At 41.4% G+C, this 23,259-nt stretch overlaps 1 protein-coding gene across 1 annotated transcript in view; it reads right to left on the bottom strand.

Annotated features, from left to right (window-relative positions):
* Window positions 1–5,313: 5,313 nt before the first annotated feature.
* The window catches only part of agap3 (ArfGAP with GTPase domain, ankyrin repeat and PH domain 3), a 113,751-nt gene continuing 95,805 nt past the window's right edge, over window positions 5,314–23,259 (bottom strand). Inside the window, exons 14-18 of the mRNA XM_070844873.1 lie at window positions 21,568–21,722; window positions 21,009–21,099; window positions 19,459–19,681; window positions 9,313–9,568; window positions 5,314–8,476 (exon numbers count right to left, since the gene is read on the bottom strand). Coding sequence (XP_070700974.1) covers window positions 8,246–8,476; window positions 9,313–9,568; window positions 19,459–19,681; window positions 21,009–21,099; window positions 21,568–21,722 — 956 coding nt within the window. The 3' untranslated portion in view covers window positions 5,314–8,245. The remainder of the gene's footprint in view (window positions 8,477–9,312; window positions 9,569–19,458; window positions 19,682–21,008; window positions 21,100–21,567; window positions 21,723–23,259) is intronic.

The following is a 23,259-nucleotide window of genomic DNA, read 5'->3' as shown; positions in this document are numbered from 1 at the left end:
ATTTGGTGAAGCTGAATTTTGTTTTGTGTTTCGTACAATTTGTTGACCACATTTGCATGTAAGACGTTTTTTTTTTACATTTTGTTTGGCAACTGTAGGAACCACCTTTGACAGCTATTTGTGGAAGAAGAAAAAAAAAAAAGAAGAGATGTGAAGGAAATACTGACCAAACAAGGGACATCTGTAAAGTATATTGACCTAATAAATCGCTTTATACGAAAGTTGGAATCCAGATTCAATCATTGTTGTTCAGAGAGTAGAGTAACGGTGTTTTTGTGGTTTGCGAAATTATTCTATCCTGCTGAAATGAAAAATGTGGCTTGCACTGTTTTAAACATAGTAACGCATAATAATAATGATAATAATAATAATAATAAAAAGAGAAGCCTACAAAGTGCAGTCAGGCGGCTATTTTGATAATATTTAACACATTCATTTAAATGTTTTCTTTAAATCCTGGATATTTCAAAATTTATAATGAGAATATTTCTATATAATTTCTAAATTTATGAAGGTTTTCACTGAGCCAGGCACTTGTATTTCTAATATCTATATAAAACCTTGAGCTTAAAAGTTCACTGTCATTCTGGATGTTGTCAGAGATGCAGCCTCGCAGCTTCGTTTACACATTAGTGACTTTTAATTCCCCCCCCCCCCCCCCCCCATAACATCAGGACCTGAAAGTTAGATGGGTCTCTTTTTAAATAGCAGTAGTGATTGATTTCTCTTTAGGAGGCCATGTTGTCTCAAGTGGACTGATGGATCCTCATTAGACAGGGCACATTCAACACACTGTAATGAACTTATCTATCAATCAGTGCAGACAGAGAGAACCAAACCCACTGCAGAATCTGACTGCCAAAAAATACTTAGGTGAAACAATTAAAAATGAACTCTGCAGAAATTTAAAAAGAAAAGTCACGTATAATAAAAGATGAAAAAGATAGTATTATTGCTTTGGTGATATAATATAGTATATCACACACACAACGAATACAATACGCTTCTTAAATATTGTGCAATTATGTAAATTCTAATTAATTAAACTCATTTCTATACAAGATTGGATTATATATTTACTCAGAAATATTGACACCTGTAGATAATTCTTTAAAAAAAAAAAAAAAACTGTATTAGAATGAGGCTTGAATCACCCAGTGAGAGAATACTTCACAAAAGTGAATGATTTTTTACTGCTGTAGAAGAGGCAACGTGTGACCTTGAGTAAGAGTTTTTCTGTATATACATTTAAAAGTCTGAAGCTAATAAATAAAATCAGATACAGATACACCAGATGCATAACTGTTCACACCAACAAACCTCATCTGCGAGACTACAGTGACATAAGCAAATAAATGCGACAGCTTGCTCACTCAGTACCAAATATGGAAACTTACATGGCAATGTAAAATCATTGAGCAGCACTATTAAAACAATCTGTAACTAAAATAATGTCTGGCCACATAGCTATCCAATTACAGGAAAGGAAGAACAGGGCTTGATGTTTTATGCAAACTTTCATATGCGTGGTTTCTCTGAAGTGTTTCCAGAAAAGGCTCATGTTGGAATAATTTCACTTCACCTCAGATGAGAAAACGTGATTGGTTTTCCTGTTTCCAAAATAGACTGAGGCCTCAAGCCACGTTTAACCCACTGCAGCAGCACCTGTTGAAGTATGATGATTCTTCAGATATTTTATTAGTATTAATACTTCATTAAATTGTCAAGCCCTCTTCTTAATCAGTATTTAGCCAAAATACGGAGGGTTTGGTTGATGAAATCTTCTTGAATACAGCAGGAAACACACTATCATCTCACATTTAGTTTCCCACAAGCATTTCATGGGTGCACACACTGAAAATGATTTTATCTCGGTTTGACCTCGGAGCATAAATAGACATTTCATGACCGGGGCACCCATGAGTTGTAACGTTTATTTCACTGTCCACCTCATACATCAAGACTGTGACACTTGGATGGGGATTCAAGGAGTGATGATCGTGTGAGGGAGCAGTGGAAGTTTTATTATGGTCCAAGAGCTGACTAATATAGACGGTCAATTCCACGACATTGTGTCAGAGTGCAACGGCTATTTCGGTCCCCATGAGCCGCATGGTGGAGGTGACGCTGAGGAGCCATGACACCGCTCAGACACCGAGTTCATGTTTGTTATTATCGAGATCCTGTGAGTGGGACCGTTTCATTCCAGCTTTACTCCAAAGTGTGTTTCTCTGCTTTCATGGCCAGGAAAAAAGAATTATGGCTGTGTGGCTGTTACAGATTGTATGTATTTCATGAATTACTTGCTTATTATCGGAATCCTTTCTGAGTTTTAATAACCTCTCTTCCATTAAAGCTACATCCTAAGTGAACACCTCAGTCTCAAGACAATATGGAGATCGCTCTGCCACTCTGCTGCTTGAGTCACAAATTGAAATATCAGAAGTCCTTCCCAGCGAAGACATTAAACCATTTCCGCATTCCCACCTGGAGAGAGAGGGAGAGGAAAGTGAGGGACCTCATTACTTGCTGCTTGTGTGAGTGCAGGCTGCTCAGCCCCGACTGGAGGCCTGACTTCTTGGGAGGGTCCGGACGGTCGTGGCTACAGTGATGTATGGGCAGATGCATCAAATCGCACAAGATAAACAAGCGATGAGTTTCATCAGGGCCATCATAGCTTTAATTTGGCTGCCTAATGAGTCAGATCTAGTGGCGGAGATAAGAGTTGTCAGAGGCCCAGCTCTAATGAATTTCTTGCCACTTGTAATCAAGGTTGCCTGTCTGAGGGGGGATGATTAATGGAACCCTGGAGGATTCCCTCGGCCCTCAGCCTTCATTACAGCTAATGCATTCTCAGGCAAATTAACAGAGAAATGCAGGCAAAAGCCAACGGGGAAGGGGAGAGAAAGAGAGAGGGAAGAAGAGAAGGGGAGAATGGGAGAGAGCGATGGGAACAGAGCATTTATGTAAGACAAAGGAGAGAGCGAGAGGAGGGTGAAGAGGAAGACGGCATGGTGGGCATGAAACAGCCAGGTTGGCAGCAGGAGGAGAGAGGAGGAGAGGCAGGGATGTGCTGAAATCCACTGATTAGCAACAGGGGTTCGAGGATATGGAAATGAGAACGGAGACATGAGTTTGGGGCAAGGTGCAACATGGATGTACCGGTCAGACATGATGGAGCTGGAATTGATAAATGGCTGTTAGGGTCTGGTGGGATTCAGGAGAGGAGAGATGGTCAGATGGAAGGAGCAGAGTGGATATAATTAATGGTTAAAGGGGTTAAAAGGGTGGAAAAAAAAACCCAGGAAGCAACAGTAACCAAATGAAGATGGGCTGACACAAACATGCAAAACAAACTGTCTTTAAAGCAACATTTATGTTACGACCGGGCACATCACTGACGTCTTGCTAAACACGCTGTCAGGGTGGCCTGTGGCCAAGCAGTTCCTACATGTTATGGAAATATGGATTTAATGTTTGCAAATATGGTCTCGTCAGGTCTTTGTGTACCCATCCATCAGCCTCAGACCCACCTCTGCAATCTTGGAGGCAATTTGTCTGAGAAGAGGTGGGCGGCAGAGAGCCCTCCTCACTGTTTAGCAGGCCCTGATGAAATATCAAAACACACAGCAGTGCAAGCGAGCGCTCCAGTCCCACCACAACAAACACAAGTGGCTGGGGTCTGGCAAGGCGTGAGGCACGGTAATAAATTACAGGACACATTCTTTTGGTGATATTTCTCAAGAGATATAGAATGAATATGATTCTGCTTAGGTTCATTCCAACCAGCCAATTGTATACATGCTGACATTTAAAGCCCCTGAAGGCATCAAAACCTAAGCTGCTATTATCAGTATTTTTTTCATATTAACAACAGATCACATTAATATGTTTTTGTGAAAGTAGAACTCACAGAGAATTATCACCGGACTCTGCAGTTTCCCTCAGACCTGAGAGTCTTCAGTGCTTTTAGTGCCTTTTATCCTGTTCTTTTGGTTTTCTGGCCTGCACTTTTCCATGTGTCCTTATCGAAGTCTTTTAAAAAAAGAAAAGCTCTGAAAATTCACTTGACAATACCTGCCCAGCAACAAATGGCAGACAGACATAGTTAGCGACTAGCTGGTAAACATAGTGGAGCATTGAGCAGCTGAAGAGCCACGCATTTCCCGCAAGAGTTGGTGGAGACCAAAACCAGAGTTAAAAGGTGAGTGAATACTGGACTTGGATCTTTCAGGGGGACAAAAATGAATCCATATGAAATCTGCTTGATATCAGCCAGGCAAATATTTGCAAACAAGTTCACCATATCAACTTAAAAGCTGATAATATGTCAGTGTTGTGTTTAAAGCTTGTTTCCGCTGCTTCAAAGTTGCCAGAAAAGTCAGTCAGTGGAAGTTTTAGTTTTCATTGAATATTCATGACCAAGTAGACAACAATCAAAGTTAAAAATGATTTTGTATCAATAGTCAGTGTTTGTGGGTTGACCAGATTTGATTGACAGTGTCTAAACAACCCACAATCTGGTAAATCCAGATTGGTGCGTGGATATGTCACATAACCTTTTTCTAGATGAGGCTCACCTACAAACCTGGGAAGGGCACAGAGAAAAAACAAAGAAATACAGAAATCTATAATGTGAAATAGCCAAAACTGTCTTTACATAAAACAGGTTGCTCATGTAGGAATCCATTACTACTAGTAAGGAAGCGGATTGATAATATAAGTTTTCAGGGCCTTGAAGCGTGACTGAGCATTGTGGCTCCATGTCAAGCCCACGCCAAGGGAGGAAGAGGAAACACTAAAGAGAAACCAGGTGATAAAGCTCAAACAATGCCGGCCAACAGAGAGAGGAAGGGGATGAAGATATGCTGAGACAAGATTAGCAGGAAATAAGAAGTGGATTAGTGAGGGCTTGACTCCTCTGAACACTGAGACCTTTCACTTTTCCCCACGGTGTTGTGCTGCCTGACACTAAGCCCGGCTCTTTATCTTAATCCTCTTTCAGCAACTGTTGGGGGGTCCCACAAGCAGGAAGTGGAGTAGTTGCTTTGCTTACCTCAAGACAGGCTTGGTTGAGTTATCTCAGGCTTGTTAACAGGACCTTGTCTGTTCCAGTGATGTTGAATTTCTCCGAGAAGTTTGATGAGGGAACATGCAAAAGGGAAGAACATAACACGACAGTGTTTGTTGACGTGATCGTGGGGCTTTTAAATCGTAAGAGTCTCACCTCGTCTGTTAGGCGTCAGCAGGTCACGTACACAAGCGATGGGAGCGTGACGGATGATGAATGAACACATACACTAGACAAATGTGTCGATTTCCCTAAATGCAGGGAAGGCTACGTCGTTTTATTTGAGTGTTTATTAATAGGTCAACAGTCAGCCAAGCATCCAAGCATACAACAAGTTACTCTTTAGCTTTTGCTTTGTTTCACGTTCTGAACGTAAAGGAATTACAATAGGAAAATTAACTTGAACAAAAAAACAAACAAAAAGATATTTACATACTGCATTATAAATATGTCAAATGTACATCATTATACACAAGTACCAAAGAAGGTCGGTTAATACAAGACCAAACAAAAGTACCTTAAAAATATGCCTAAAGACAAACAAAAACAACATATCAAAATATGGTTCATGGGTCAAGGGGACTGTTGACCTAAAACCAGTTTAGTTTGTTTCTCTAGGAGGAGCTTGTCTTCAGATAAAAGCATTAAGCTAATATGTACACTTCATGTTGTGTTCGGGGAAAAACAGGCAGGTTTCTAATGTTTATTAAGCATCTACAGTATGTAAATAAGGGTTCAGGTATTCGCTATACACATTAAACTCCTCTCAGTAATCCCCTGGGACACTGAAATGTACTTATTGAAATAAGCTTGTCAAGTAAAACTAGGTAGAAATAAGGCCAGTACCACTGTACAGTGCAAGTAAGTTCAAAAGTATCCGGTTGAATTTGTGGCCAGTTTTTGGGATGTCTTGAAGAAATAATTTGACATTTTGGGAAATATTAATGATTTTTGCTTTCCTGATGAGAATTGGAGGAGAAGGACAATACCACTCTCATGCCTGTACGTTAAATATGGAGCTAGGAGGTGCTAAGCTTAGCTTAGCTTAGCTAGCATGAAGACTGGAAGCAGGGGGGCACAGTTAACCTGGTCTGGCTCGCTCCAAAGTTCAAAAATGCACATTACAGCATCTCTAGAGCTTACATAGTCACAAAGTATGTACTCTGTGTTTAATTCGTACATAAACAGAAATGTAAAAATGAAAATAGGTGTTTTTTGCGGGAGTTACGTGGTGTGACTTGCTAGGCTAGGCTAATCACCCCCTGGCTCCAGATCTGTGCGCAACGCTCAGACACAAGAGACACGGATCGTTTTCCCAAAAATGTCAGACGATTTCTTTACAATATCCAAGATTTCCAACACCCTCTTTTGGCCACATATTCATTCACTATGGGCTCTGAAAAAAAAATACTGTAAAAGGAACAAGTGAATCGTGACAATTAGGTACCAAGTCAATAACTTGCCCTGTAAACATACATCCTACCTCTGCAAACCCATAAAAATCAAGTCGGTTTAAAACCTTAAAAATGGCAGTTAAATAAAAGGGATAATACACTGTAGATGTTGTGCCAACTCCACCTGAAATCGTTTCTGGCCTAAAGTCCTATTTACTATGAATGAATTGTCTTATGTCTGTGGAATACTGTACATTTGTACTAATAAAAAGAGAGTAAAACTAGTAATGCTTCCCTCTATGCTCATTTTAATCCCTAAATGTCACCTTCACTTCAGTCACTTGGATGCAATTTGTTAACTCCCTGCTTTTAGGCTGACAGGTTCTCAGGACGAGGGAGGGCACAAAGTTTTAAGGAGAAGCGTTGTTTTTTTTTTCTTTTTCTTTTTTGACTCTAAAAGGCAGAGTTAAACTGTTCTTATAAGGAATAAGGTGATGGAACAAGAACTACTTTTTACAGAGGTCTGTACATTAAAACACAGTCAGGTCCCCAAATCTTCACTGTAGGTATCTTTGCTCCAGTGTCCTTTCTCCAATGTTTATGAACAGAAATGCCCAGTCGCTCTCTGCTGCACACGGTTACAGACGAAGACGTAAGCACACACGTATCGTACAGTTATGTATGGACGCGCACACACACACAGCACCATATATGTATTTCACAGCAACAAAAGGGTAAATGCTCTCAGGAGTACCAATTTTACAGCCTTCAGCCACAGTAGTTGAAAGGATATTCCAGTACGCGTATGGTTTGAAATTGTGTGAATCTATGTCAAACAATTATCAAGACAATCTCGTAAAACGGAAAATTACTCCAACAAAGACACCATAATGGTACAATTTCACTGTTTCAATCAAACCTTTGAATTTGAATGAATTCTGATTGAAGAGGCACGCTTATACAGACATGTGGCTCAATGGTCATAAAACATTAAACCCCTTAATTCCTTTATAGTCACGGACACTTTTACTGGAGGATCACGATAAGGGTGGCAAAGGAAATGACTCACTTAATCCCGATAGGAATTCTGCAATCAACTCCTTTATGATGATCCAACTCCATTTTCCTGTGAATTAAGTATCTAAATCATTTGGACTCTCAATTATAATTGCTTTGCCTTTGTATATGAATACTATGTCAAGAGTTTGATAGCTTTGTTGAAGACATGCATCATTACTAAAGCTGTAACAGCCATCGATATCATAGAAGATGTAGTTTCTTTCCCACATCATTGTTCTGTCACTATTCCTCACCGTTTTATGTTATTACGCTTAGGCTCGGAAATCTGAAGGAAGTTTCTCATTCACACTCATTATAAAATCAGTTCATGTCGCAGAAGGGGAAGACATAAAAGGAAATGTTCAAGCATTAAGGAAATGCTTTTCGTAGGGTAGGTATGAATGCCGAAGTAAGTCATTTGTTTGGTTGACGCTTAAAAAACAAAAAGCTTAAAGCTGATCGTGATCATTTCAGACCAAGATTCAATGAATTTAACAAACAAAACAAATAAAAAATAATATTATACAACAAACAACAATGTCCGAACCCCTACCCCCTACTTCTTTCAGCGTAGTGGAATATCAATGAGTCCGTTACTCCTGATATCTCTCCATTGGTACTGATTCTGGGTTACACAGTGTGAAACAGAGGATGAAGTACTGGGAAGAGACAGGAGCAGGTTCGGGGTTTTGTGTGTTTGTCTGCGGCTGCTCTCCGGCTCCTACATGATGCTGATACTGCGGTTGAGCTCACACTGGGCATTGTTGTTGTTGATGTTGGGATTGGGGTTGCGGCGGCTCATGTTGGGCGTGGGCACGGATGTCAGGCTGCTTGTGTCGTTGGGGCAACCGTGCTGAAGTAAGATGTCCGCGCACTCCTGGCTGCCAGCTCGCCGAGCGTAGGACAGTGTGGTCTGACCACGAGCATCCCGACTCTTCACGTCCACACCGTACTGTGGGAGAAAATGATGGGTATGAAAGGCAGATCAGATATAACGTTTTACATATTTTGCAGGAAACTCCAAGACATTTCCACGTATTCATCAATATCAAATCTACAAATAGTGTGAAAATAGTATTCTGAAAATATCCCACGCAATGCAGGCACTGTGTAGTTTTGCTCCATTGCTTCGTCGATCTTTCCTCCATTTTTCTCTTCTTTTTCTACAACCAAAACCCTTTCTAGAGCTGTGTTTGTTGAAAAAGGTAAATTACAATGATCACTGTCTTCAGGAAATGCAACAACTTTTGGATGATACAAAACCAGATTTTTGCCATCCAAAATCTGTACATTTTAACAAGCCTTTGATATACTTTAAGGTCTTAATCTCTGATTTTTCTCCTCAATGCTGCAGTATGTTTTATGGTGGGTTCTTAAAATTATAAGGAAATATAGAATATCGCTCCCATTTCACCCATACTGACAACATTTGTTGTGTTTTTACAGGACTGTAGCTACCATTGAGTTAGCTGTATTTTTTTCCAGGAATTTTAGCAACATTTTGGGGGACATTCTACATTTAAAATGACTACTGTCTAGCCTAACATAATAGATGAATAGATGATTCAGTATTTCAGTGCTTTCCTAAGGTTCTTTATTGGAAGGAAGTCCAAATAATGGAAATTGGGGTATGGGAGGAAACTGGCACAACTGGTAAGTTTAAAGAGCTCAAAGCACTGGTTGTTGGGAAATCTTTCCTTTCACACACACACACACAACTCCTAATTCACTTGTCCATTGCCTACAATGACAACGTTCATCCCCTCAACGCTGGAGGAGCCAACTCACCCAGATGAGCAGCTGTGTGATGACCACATTGGCCATTGCGCACGAGAGGTGCAGAGCGGTGCGTCCATCTCCGTCTCCGTAGGTCTCGTTAACCTCCTCCTTGGTGCCGTGGGCCAGCAGCAGCACCACCAACCTCAGGTCATCCTCCACCACCGCCCGAAGCAGCTGCTGCCCCAGGGGCACGTCCGACTGGGGCAGTCCCACCAGGAACAGCTTCTGCTCATACTTGGCTCGGATCCAGCGCTCCTTCTCCTCCCTGGAGAGAAGGAAATGACAGAGACGCTACAGGTCAGGCAGGGTGAAACATGCATTGAGCAATTTAGCACCTAAGTTAAAGAACGTTCAATGCATATCTCATAATTCAGAGGCAGTGATCTTAAGTAAAAGCCGTGTGGAAAAGGGAAGAATGTAGACACACAAGGGAAGTATTACTGTAATTGGCTTAAACAACTCACTGGCGTAAAGTGACATTTCTAAATTGTTAGAGCACAGGCAAGCCACTAGCCTTCACTATCACAGTGGGAAATAATACAGAGAGATTGGCTGCAGAGATGAGAGAATGCCAAAGGGTATGATGCTTTGGGCAATATTCCACTTTCTAGTGATTACGGTCGACAGCAAGACAGTTAGAGCCTGGCCAGCTTTCTAAAGGTTACACATCTTGAACAGCATGTCTGCTGCGGACAATACAGGAAGGAGGGGGACATATTTTTATCAGGGCTGTCGGCTGTCAGTCTGAAGTGGTGGATCCCCTCCACAAAAGCGGCAGTGTGTCTCCAAGCCCCAGTCTCCCTTGGGGTGGCTGGGCCCTGAGTCAGATCGATGGGGCTGAATGGCAGCCAGAGAGGGACGGTGGGATGTGGGGCTCCTTCACTCCAGTCTGCAGCAGAGAATAGAGACTGAGGGAAGGCTCCATCCTCTATCGCCAGGCAGAATTCTATCTATTGCTCTCCATCTTGACCCCCCGTTTCATTCTCTGCCCACATACAAACTGTCCAAATAAGAAAGAAAAAAAAAAAATCAATATCAATATGTGAATGACTGAGCATGCCCAGTGTGGCACTAACCCTGTGACCCTGTCAGCCGGTGTGATAAGGGGAGCAGAAAGAGGCTGTTGTTTGGATTTGTGGGTGAGTGACAGAGAGGAGAAGGTTTGTGCGGATAAGTTGAAGCAGCGACGCGGGCTAGAGTGACAAGGCTCTCATGGGACCCTCTATCAACAAGGAAAGGCTCAGCAGCAAGTAGAAAGTGATAATCTAACTCACTTCAATTCTATTTCATCATAATCACAGTGACAACAAACCAACAGTACAACTTAACTACCAAAATCAACCTTTTAGATGAGCCACGAAACACCAAATCTACACAACAAAAGTGCGGAATTATTATCATACATTAATGGCTTGGTTCGTCCAAATTACGAAAGTAGCATTTTGTCACACAGACATATTTGGTTTTATTTCAGCAATCCATCCTTGAGATTTCCACCCCAATACAATGGAGATGCTTTGAATTTCATCTGTGATGATTTATGGCATTTTAAAGATAAAGCTGATGTGAAAATGAATTATTTTATTGTCAGCAAATCCCATGAAAAAACAAAACCAACAATGTGTTCATCCCTCTCACGATCCTTTCCATCTTCCCCACCGTGTCTGTGGCTCAGCCCACATTTAGTTACATTTTTAAAAAAGGGTCAGTAATTTCGGCAACTGGACAGTGCTTGAAATAAACTAAAATAAACTACAGTGGCCATATTCATCATACTGAAGGAACAGGTTACCCAGTGCAACAGTGGGGCTCATTGATGTATTTTCAATAGTTTTTGGACAACAGTGGAGCTGTGCAGCACAGAGGACTTAGCTGTATCAGATTTTTTTTATTTTACACAAATACTTGATTAGATAAGATTTAGATCAGTAGGATCAAATAATTGTTGGTTTGGTCTTCTCATGGGATTTGGGACAAAATGTAAGATTTTGTTTGCCTAACCCTTTTAAAAAGTTCAACAGCAACATCTATCCATCAAACAGCTGCACAGTAATTTACCACCTGAGATAAAACAGAAAATGCTATTATGCTATTCTGTCCGTTTCAATTTTCAATCACAGCAGCGGTTTTAACAGTAGTGACTAGTTCAACATTAGTCACTCTCCTTTATTATGACCTTAGCAGCTAGGTGTCAAGGCTGCCAACTTACCACAGACAGCAACCATTTTCAGACTCATATGTCAGCTGCCAGGCTCACTTCACAGAGCAGTCTGTCTTGCACAGAGGAGCCTGGCACCGGCCAAAACTACAGGAGTTGAGGATATGATGGAAGACGTACATGTCTTTATCAAAGCCCAATCACAGATTGATTAACTGCAAAACACCACTGGAAGCTCATAAAGTAACTTCACTCCTATCTTTAAATAGCCTTAAAGCTCTTGTGTCTATGAGAATATAGGTGCATTTTTGTAATCACCTCCAAGAAAATGTGGTGGAGAAGGTCTTACCATGCAAAGCCATAGGAAAATCTTTTCTTAAGGATGAGGGTATTATGTGAGCAACAATACAGCCCTAATGGCAGGCAATTGCAGTGGCTCAGAGTTTTATGGTGTAAGACCTCCATCAATCCCTACTCAGTCATTATGTGCGGACAAGCCTGTTAGCAAATCAATTGGCCTTAGAGGCAGTGGACCGCTCAGAACAGGAAGGGGCCATCCTGCCCTCCCCTCTTATTTCCGGTGGATTCTTTGAAAACCAGTGTTTTTTTTCATTGTAAAAGAGGATAAAGTATGTCTGAAAACTCTGCGACCAACTCCAATAACTCAAGGCAAAAATCTACAACAGTTGTCAAAAAATCAGAGCTCTGTTAAAAACAATCACTGAGAGCTGTTGTCCAAAGTTTGTTTCAGAAAGCTAGACCATGAATGAGATGCTGAATCTGTAGAGCCCAGTGAATTGATATGAGCTAAATGAGGCAGAAAGTTAGCACCAAGATGTGAAACAAAAAGGCTGAGGAGAGCCATTAAGAAGACGTCAACATCTCCGAAAGGAGCCCTGAGGACACTTTGTTATCCTCCGCTACAAAATCAGCACTGAAGACCCACAGGAAAAGGCCTCACTCACTGCTGATGCTGAGCTCTAAATTCAACCACAGTCCTTTTTCACTACTTTAAAGAAAAAGCAAAAGCAGCCAGGCAGTGGTTTTGAAAAAAATTCCTAAACTGCTGCCACTTGAAAGACAGAGTGTGAAAGGAAGTGAAATGGTAATCCCGCCTCTGTCTTTTGTTTGAAATAGAAAAACAATCCAAACAGAGGTAAGGTTTAGACAGTCAGGGGGAAAACTGAGACCCTTGAAAAGGACACTTCCTCACCACAGGAGGAAGAAAAATAAAATCAGCAGATTTAACATGTCAAAGCGCCAGGACAGAGTAGGAGGGGAGGTGGAGAGGGAAAGGAGAGTGAATTTTCACAGCATGGGGGGATATTGAACTGATGGTTACATGCACACACACATCCAGGCATGGGCACCAACAGACACCAATTTCCCCACTCTGGCTTGAGCGCATACTTGTTCTTAATTTCTCTGTTGCTTAGGGGACAGAGGGGAGCTTAAACTTCCCAATAAAAATGCCTGTGTCTCTTTCGACTAAAAACAAGTGGTGTTTGCTTCGCCACAAACCTCCTCCGTCATTCAGACTTATCTCACAGTTGATAATCACGGCTTAATTTTCTGTCTCTGACTTCTATTTGGAAGAAATCTTGGGCAAATATCAAAATGCTTGAGAGTGAGAAGTGGAAATGGGCTCCTGTCCAGAGCTGGTGTCCCCTTTCATTTGCCTACGCAGAGCCCACCTAGATAAAGGCAGCCTTAACAGTAGAGAAAGGCCTCTTTTATAATTCTATTAGAGCTCTGTCCTTTCAGCTCTCCGTTGAGCAATGGATCCTGACCCTGACTTAATTAAGTGGCAAATGGCGGAATGATTCTCCTAAACCCAGCCCACGGAGTCAAGAACACATGACTGAATTCAAATAAAGAGGGACAAACAAGGATAATTAGTCAAGCCTGAAAGACAAAGCCGATCGGGAATTTATAAGAAGGGAAGGGAAACTGAGACGGCAGGGGTGGAGCCAGTGGTGGAGTAACCACAGAATGACCAATCTGACTGCCTGCAATAAAGGTGCATTGGTCCATAGGAAGAGGAGGATGTCCGTCCCACCACTCGCCCATCTTTCAAACACATACTGAGTCCTCCTAAACAATCAAAGCCTCTAGGGCTCCTCCTACTCCTTTCCTGAGGATCCAAATTCACCGCAGACACATCAAATAGACGCAGTGAAGGGGAGAAATGGTGGTGGTGGTGTTGGAGGGTTGGAAGAGGGGGGGGGTCTTAGGGGTTTGACCAGCCTGAACAGACCTCGCAGTGGGGGTGGGCGACTTGTATGGGACCGATTCCCATGCAGCCAGCAGCTTCACTTCCACAAACCGAGGGGAGGGAAGAGACAGAGAGTGAGGAAGAGGGACAGCAGCAGAAAGACAGAGAGGGGGCTCAGAGGGAAACGACAGAGATGAAAAAAAGCACACACAACAGGGAAAGAAAGCTGGGCCCCAAAGCATCAAAGGTTGCTAAGGGCGAGAAATGAAGGAGCAACACAGTAAACGCCGCAGCAAAAGTGCTAAATAAGGCCCCCTATGGTCCAGCGGGTACAGTGTAGACATGGTATGCTCCGCTCTCAGAATAACAGCTGCAAAAGAATTAAGACAAATATTTTTACAAGTGGAATCGATGCCGCTTTTCTTGCTTCCAGAGTGCGGCCAGAACAGATGACCAGAATTCAAAAGGTTGTTGTGTGTTGAGTTCTATAGAAAGGCCAATAGGAGAGCATCTGGGTGCCGTAGGCAGGCAGAAGGATGAGTTGAATATATTGTGACATTAATGAGGTTGTCAGACTCCTTGTGATGGAGTGGCTGTGTTTTTGTGCCAGCAAGACTAACACCCTTAAATGCTCATGCTGTTAACCCCTGCTGAACCCTCGCCTCACATACAAAGCTGAGGGGATGATAACACATGCCCTGCTTATGCATGCAGCCTGCTTCACGTACGTACGTACACATTTCAAAATCTGGGTCACACAAAGGGACAGTCTTGGATCCTTTCGCACAAGAACTTTTCTAATGATTTTGTAATGCTAACAATATCAAAACTAAATTGTATGGCTAAGTGTGCTGCGCCATAATGACTCAGTCCTTCCTCTACGTCTACCTGGCTCTGAAACCCGGTGGCATGTGGGCAATTAGCGACTGTGGTACCACTTCTCCCACACAGGGCTAATTACTGACCTGTGGGTTTCATTTAGAGAGAGAAAAAAAGAGCAAGACAGAGGGAGGACATGGGAAGACCCAGCCATTCATTTGTCTTAATTAATTACTCTTCCTCCACCAGGGCTCCTGGCAAGGCCGGCTATTCTAAAAGCCCTTTTGAGAGTCGGCGTTCCAGCCCCGCTAACCTGTGAGTAGCCCCGAAGCTTTGCTCTGTGTTGTGGGGAGTAACGTGGAGGACAGAGGCCACTGTGGACAAACCCCCAGAACAGGAATCTAACGGCCACAGCACCGATGTTGTAAACGTGACCAACAGCTTGAGAGGCCGAGGCAAGATGCCACTGCCGGAGTAGAGGGGGTTAAAAGAGGCAGCAGGGCCAGGTTTGGAGAGGTTAGCGGTGTGATTCATTTTTATTACCACGCAGCCCCTGCAGGCGGCAGGAGTGGCAAATTATTTCTGAAACAAAGTGGAGGGCTCTCATCAGAGCTATTACCTGCCTGTGGCCGAGGGCGGCGCGGAGCCTACAGAGGGTGACAGTGAGAGGCCCGCGTCAGTGAGGGATAGCCGTCCACATCCGTCCACGCTCCAGGACATCTCCCCCAAATGAGAACTGGTGTCTGTGTATGTGTGTGTGTGTGTGTTTCACTGTGAGTGTGTGCGCCACTAGAAGATAAGGGTAAAGTTAGCTGTTGGACCTCCCCCACAGTATCCGTCAAAATAGTCTGTGGTGTTTTCTATCGCGAACATGCCAAGCAATTAGAGGTGACGTGCAAAACACAACGACTCCCAGGTGCTAATTAAAAGAACAACTCCCCTCCAATATGCTGACTGCAGAGATCAGCCACAATGCACGGCTCACACAAATTTATTATCACCCGTTTAACTGTAGAGTAGTCAGGTCTGATTTCTGCTTTTAATGCACTTTTTAACAAGACATCCTTTAAGACATCCGCTAAATCATTAATTCATTATGGATCAGTTATAATCCATGAATGAGAATAACTTTTAGGTTGCCAGGTTGTGAAAAATCCTGTGTGAAACTTCTAACTTCTTACCCTATGGTTATGGGTTGCAGTTTTTAACAAAATATAAACTCTTACAATTGAATTAATGATTAAAAATCTATATAAATAACTTTTAAATAAGCTGGATGGCTTATTGGAAAGTGAGAAACACATAAGCATTTATTCATGGTTAACAACACTTCTAACTTAAACTTAACTTTTTACAAAATAGAAGGGATCTACACCAGCCAATGCATTTTTCACGACCACGCAAACCAACATTTGTTCTTCTTCATAGCTTCTAACTGCTCTGAAAATATTAGCAAATGATTCATTGACCATTAACAAAGCCATTAGCCACAACCTACTCTAATAAAGGGAGCCTTATCAGAAAGTGGTACTATGCATTCTTCTACAAGTTCTTATGCACATATAAATGAATCTAAACATGACTCCCATTATGATGCCTGTAATCAGTCTGTTGTACACCAGTAATCTTCAGTGTTGCTGTGCGGCTCTGTGCCAGACAAATCTATATATTGTGTTCTTTCAATCCAGAACATCATAAGCTAAACCAATCTTGTGGATGAATGCTTTTAAGTTAAATCTCAAAAATGCAAGTGGTAAAACTAGTCTTGCAGGAGACATTCAATCAGACACTGAGTTGATATTCAGGTAGTTACTGAATCGTTTAGATTAGGTGTCACTAATGTTTAGTGGGACTCGGGAGACATACACTGCCTGCCTGGCTGCCATCACAAAGCTGCTACATGTCACCGATGTGACACAATTAAAATCCTCTCATATGTGCTCCGCTCAACTTAAGAGGAGCACACACAGAAAGAGAGTCAGGCCACGATTTATGGCGTTAACAGAAATAAATCAAAAAAAAAAAACTACATCCCATTAAGTTGGTTATAATTCATCATTCAACATAAAGCAAAATAACTTGATACCAACGTTTACCCCAAAAGGGTACATCATTCTATCAGTAACAAAATCATCAGCATCTCAATAACCAGTGGCCATATATGATATTTACAACTGCTGTTTTTTGTCTGAAGATTAGTTATGCCGCAAATGAGATTTATTGTTTGACAGCAAAAACTAATGGAGATGCTGCTGCGGGATAAGATCGGATTTTTTAGACAATGAAGAACCATCCTGCTCGGGGCGACGTGGGACTGACAGTGGTAGGGAGAGGAATCAACATCAATAATCTTTCATCAAGTCCACAGTGGAGCACTTCAGTGCAGATCCCATTCAATAAATAACTGTAGGCCATCATTCAGGTCTGAACTGGCCACAGAGCGCAGGGTGGATGCAAGAGGATAAGGCCCAAGACTACCGGTGGAATGAAAAACAATGAAACACTTGAAACAGCGTTTATATGGTCCCAGTATGTGCAGGAGGAAAGGTCTCTCACTGTATGACCTGGTTGGTGGTTGTGGTTTGATGCTGTGCATGATGAAACTGCTCCATAAACAAACAAAAAATACCAGGAAAGTGGATTTTAAGGCACTCATTAACACTGCTTGAAATTTTTCACAGTTAAGTGAGCTTTATGTACTGTAGTGGTACAAGTTCAAAACCAATACCAAAATGCGCTGTCCTTTCTGATCCTCAGAAAACTGTGTGACTGTGACATCACAGATTTCGTAAAAAAAAGGCCAAACTCATCCCTCATGTTTCTAGTTGTGAGTAAAAGTTCACAAAAACCAACATCAGAACAGGAATTAGTGCCATTATTTGGGTTAAAATTGGCCAGTACTGAACTTGTCTGCTGCTGATATGATAGCGGTTCCTCCTTTGACTGTATACGGCCTGTAAAAATGCCCTTTTTGTCCCTTTTCATAATACATTGACTTTAGCAAGCTTTTTTAGTCAGCTTGTTTTTTAGCAGCTTCAGTGCAAAAAACTGTATTGTTCTTGAAAAACTTACAGTAAATCAATGAAGCCATAGTTTCATTTCAAAGATGCAATTAGGCCTGGAACTAATGTTTTGTTTAAATTGTTTATGCATCTACAGTTTACCATTGATATTTTCAAGCAGATTAACCATTTAAACTGTAAAATATTACAGAATAAGTACCCATCTCAGGTTCCCAGACTCTTAAGTGACATCTTCCGATTACTTGATTTATCAACAGATTAAAACTCAAAGGTATCTCACATACATTACTTTAAATCTGAGAAAGCCATCAAATTCTGATATTTTACAAAGCTATGACCAACATTTTGTGCTTGCTTCCAACTAATACTAATGGTAATGCCTACCTTATGTATAGTTAAAATGTTTCCACTATGGTGGACAATAAAGTGGTATTCTATTGAATTCACCCACAAAATTACTCCACTAAATTACAATTTAAAACTATTCACTTGTTCTGAGGCCAATGGCCCATCTTCTGACAGATTTCAGTGAAATTTGGTGTTCAAGTTAAAAGGTATCCTGCTAACAAATATGACAGGAAACAAACCAACCTGCTTGCTCACACTGCTGAAATACATAAAATCTGGTCCACATCTGCTAATACAAATACAAAATATACTAAATTCATCTACGTGGTATTGATAGTATCTCAACTGATTGACAGGTAACACAACGTGGCCCTTAGTAAAGATTGTATTTATGTTATATTTGTAGTAGAAGCAGCAGTACTAGTAGTAGTAATAGTAGTAGTAGTAGTAGTAGTAGTAGTAGTAGTAGTAGTGGTAAAAAGAAGAAGCCAGCTATGTCTCTCTGTTGGTATATCACTTTTTGTAACAAAGTTACAAAGCTGTGATGTTAAAACAGTCTAATGCCACCAGGGACACCCTACAGACAGTCTTTGCTGTGACAGACAGAGTGATGACCCGGTCCTGTGTGATGGATATGTGACACGGCAGCTTGGGGCCTGAGGGCCTGGCTCTTGGGGTGGGGTTTAGCCATAATGGTGTGCTTAATTACCTGCACAGCCACACAGCAGGTCATTAGTCAGACTGGGACGCTAGGTCTCACCTGTCACCAAGAGATAAACAATCCTCCTACCAGATCTGGGTACCTCAGAGGAGAGGGAACAGATCGTCATTGGGGTAAGTTGGGGCAGGGCAGTGCCGGGTAAGTGGGAAAGCATAATTTAAGAGACGCATATTGAAAAGATGGAAAGCTACTTGTTAAGCTCCAAAAGTAAAAAAAAACAAAAAAAAAAAAAACTGTGGTTAAATAAGCTGTACAAGTTCTGAACATTTCCACCTTTCTGCTTACTATCAAACTCTCACCTGGATACACTGATATCGAGCAGAAACAAAGAGCTTGTGCTGGTTTCAGATGTGGTTTAGATTAAAAGATCTTTTCTGTATTGGCGCTTACATGTCAAGTGGCAAACCAGACAGATGTGGAGCTAGTTGGGGCATTCATCAGGTAAGTGCCGGATGGTGTCACACACGACGGCCCTTTCATGAATTATGGTTTTCAAGTCAAGTTAGTAGAGGGACAAATGAATAAGACAACAGACACTTTGGTGGAAATATTAGAAATTAGATCGTAATATGAAGACACAGAGGGATATGGACGCCTAAAAGTACTGACTCAAATAAACAGAAGCATTGTGAACAATGTGTACAGGGTGGACTGACGCTCAAACATAAAATACCATGCTCTTGGCTCAGCAGGCTGACATTTATGGACCCCTGGTGCTTCTTATGGAGCATTTTGTGGTGTGAACTGCCTGAGCTGAAATGTGGGTGGCTAATAAACGGCAGCTAATGGAGAGAAGAGAGGGCTGCCTTCTCATTCTATAATCTCTGAGCGCTTCATTAAGCAGCACCTTTACTTGTAGGAGGATGCTAACCTGGTGCTGTCGTTCCCCGGCTTGGTGTAGCCCTCCAACGCACCCTCCCACACGCTGTTGGCCATCGCGTTACCGATGGCCGTCATCACCATGCTGAGCTCCACTGGCCAGTCATCCAGGTCCAGGGAGCGGACGCGAGACAGGTGGGTGCCCAAGTTTCTGTGGATCCCGGAGCACTCGATGCACATCAAGGCGCCCAGGTTCAGACTGGCCCAGTCTGGGTCTTTATGAGAGAAGATAAGCATCAATTACAACAACAGGGGAAGAAAACTAACAAGAGAAGCTTTGTAAAGCTAAAGACTAGAAACAGGAGATTTAGGATGAGCTTCATATCTGTAACCTCCCTTGGAGAATTGTCTAATTACAGCAAGAAAAGTAGGACTATTAACTTATACTAATTTTATTTCAATAATTATAGCTTTAAACTTAAAACATATGATGTGGACAAGCATAGAACAAGCAGTATCCATCATGGCGGAGTCTTGAACCCAATAAGGAAATGCCGTAAGATGCAAGTACCATAAAGGTCGCTAGACGCTGGTTTTGATATCTCTGGCTTGATGTTAAGTGGTGCAAATGGCTGATAAACGTATACCATTTTTGAAACACCAAACACACTGTTAAGTACTGTATAAGTTACAGTAGGCTGCATTAAAGATGATAACAGAAGAGAAAAAGAATAGGTGATCATGTCCAATAAAGTCACCTGGTATAAAATCAACAGATACACAACTTACTATACGAAAATCTGAATTTCAGAGTGATTTTTCATGTAGATATAACAACATCATTTTTTAAAATGTAATCACTCTTTTCTAATGAGAAAATAGAACGGATTAATAAAGGAGGTACGTTGGGCGGCATGTTTCTAACAATGAAAGGTGTTTCAACCTACACAGCCAGAGAGGCCACTGTTCAGCTCCACCCAACTGATCAAATTTGTATTTTCTGTCTCTAGAACTGTAAACAATGGCAAGGCAGTGAGAATGTGGTAAACCCAAATCCAATTCATTTTTCATAAAATTTTGCAAATAAATGTACTTAAGGGTCAAAGGACACACTCATTGTCTTATACATAACACCAGCAGCTCTTCTGCAAACCAGCCTCACAGGAAAGTTTTCATATTTCTTTAATTCCTTAGTGATAGCATGGAATCAAGCTTGTCTGTGTTGCTTTGGCTAGTGATACGATAGTCTATGGCTGTACAATTCAATGCAATAACTTTATAAAACCACTCAAAATCAAATATTTGGGAATGTTTTTATGTATGATCAAATATGGAAATACATAACACTTTCCTATAATACCAGATAAGAGATAAGACGGTTTATTTATCCCACACTGGGGGAATTCACTTGTTACAGCAACAGAGGAGACAGGGAAGGTGTCAGTAACAGAATTAGTGCAAAACAAGGGAAATAACAAATATAAAATGAAATGCAAATATAAAAATATGAGAAATCTAATATATACATGTGTGTATTGCACAGGATATTGCAAGGCCATTATCAAAGAGAAAAGAGGTGTTGTGGTGACGAATTATACTCACTGGGTGCATCACAGTCCACACAGAAGCTGTTCCCCCTCACGTTTCGTATGGACTGAATGGCCATTGCATCACTTTGGCTGCCTAACCGAGACTGAAGAAGAGAGAATAAGTCAGCGGGAACCAATAATTGCAAGAGTAAGAGAAGGCAAACAATTATAGCTGGACTCCAATCATAGACAACCAGGAGAGGAGAGGGAGGGGAGAGGTTTTTCAAAGTCCTCGGAAAAGACTGAGGCAGAGAAAAATATGAATATGAAAATGAGGCCGTGTCTCCCCAGTATGCTGACACAAGCCGTGTTCTATCTCTGATGTCTGTCAGTTCTAATAAGAGATCCCCCACACTGCGGTGCACCTGTCTGACAACCTCCCACATGTGACAGCTTGAAGTGGGTGAGGAGGGGTGGGGGAGGGTGAGGGCACAGTACAGGTTGGAGAGAGGAGAAATAGAGAAATGTAAATGAAGCAGCAGAATTGTGGGCTGATGACGATGCTGTGATTAGATGGTAATCACCAATCCCGTTCGGTCCTTCTGATATTTATCTTTCATGACCTACTGTACCTTGTTCTTTATGCTCTCACAAGACTGCAGGCTGGCGAAGATCTGGCTCTCAATTGCCTGGACCCACAATTCCCTCTCTTCATATGTAGACGCCTCAAAGTTCCACGTCTGACCCGTCAACGACACAATGATGAACTCAAAGGAATCCTCTTGCTCTGGAAAACACAAACAAACATAAATGAGTACTCATGTCTGTTGTTAAAGTCTGACTCTGCAAGTCAGCAGCTGGGCTCAGTGATTGAGGCCCATTCGTGCACGGATGCACGTTGGAACGGGCTCCTTGGCAACACACTCCTTTGCTCTTTTGGCACTGCTGTTTTGTTTGGTGTTGCCTCAAAATCTCCAACTCATAATGCTTCAACACATTTTAATTCCCTTCTGCTGGAGTCAGATAACATCAAAAAACCATTGACCATTTAAAAAAAAAAATCTTTTTTTATGTCATCAATCGCACTCATCCCAAATTTGTAAAGGTCTACGCACTTACCAGGAAAAAAATTAAAGGTGTCAAAATGACTCAAAATTGAGTTCTAATCATTTCAAAATTTAAAAGAGTTTTTTGTTGGCCATTTTGGCTACAATGCCCAAGAGCCCCTGGTGCCATTGCCACGGAGAAGAAGGCAATCAGAAGGGTAGCAAATTCAAAACCTGGCGCCACATTTGCTGAATAAATTTGACATTTACTCAGAATCTGAAAGCAAATTCATTCAAGATGCAGATTATATCCGTTTTATGAACACTTTTTTCAGCTTCCACCTGCCGCTATAAATGCATATACTAGAAATTTGAGCTCAGTGATCAGATGTTTCTTGTTGAAATGCACCTGGGGGGTCGTAGTTGCCTTCTACCGTGACGTTTCTATGCACACAGGCTTGTACCTTTGACTTATTACCAAAGAGGCCAAGATTTAGGAAAACAGTTCATCTTTTTTGTACTGATAATTGAACTGGTTCAGTCTCACACTGATCCAAACCACGAAGAACTTCGAGTCACATAAAAACTCTAATTCTAGTTCTAATCATTATCTAAGTAGTCTGTGTTTACTTTCTCAGTGCGTCAACTTCCCCTCAGCCTGTCTCAGTTAGACTAGATACAAACTAAATCATCGAATATCTCCTAAACTATAAACAGCTAGCGTCCTGGCTCTGATGTCAAAATTCGGTTTTATGATTCTCCTAATTTCCCTGAATGAATTTTGATGACACTTCACAAGTCACGGGTGACCAGTGCCAAATTTATTTAAATTTAAGTTTTTAATAACAAAAGCACTTCCTTTTTTTCTAACACTGGTTATACATTTTGTGTTAAAACTCAAAACTAGAGATTTCATTGACGGTTTGAGTAAATTTGAACACATTTAGATTATTGACAGGAACTTGTAACTTCTTAGCTGTTTCAGTGCACCCTGCTAGTACTGGCATTTTGATATTTTGTCTTTCAGCATACTGGACAAGGCTGTGGTTTGGGTATTTGTTTCAAAATCTTTGCCTTAAATTAAACCCTCCTTGTCAAATCTGTTTAACTAAGACTAATCATGACTAAAACTTAATAATGCCTTGTTGACAATAATGAGTCCAGTAATGTTCCGTTATAGTATTGATTTACAGCTTAGCTACTACGTCCAAACTCAACTAAATAGGTTCATTTATACTTTGCCAACAACTCAACAAAAACCAAAGTCTTGAACATGTT

This window comes from Pempheris klunzingeri, chromosome 15 (genome assembly GCF_042242105.1).
Source record: "Pempheris klunzingeri isolate RE-2024b chromosome 15, fPemKlu1.hap1, whole genome shotgun sequence".
In the NCBI taxonomy this organism is placed as follows: Eukaryota; Metazoa; Chordata; class Actinopteri; order Acropomatiformes; family Pempheridae; genus Pempheris; species Pempheris klunzingeri.
The sequence above is the reverse complement of the archived record's forward strand: the minus strand, read 5'-3'. Positions and strand labels throughout refer to the sequence as shown.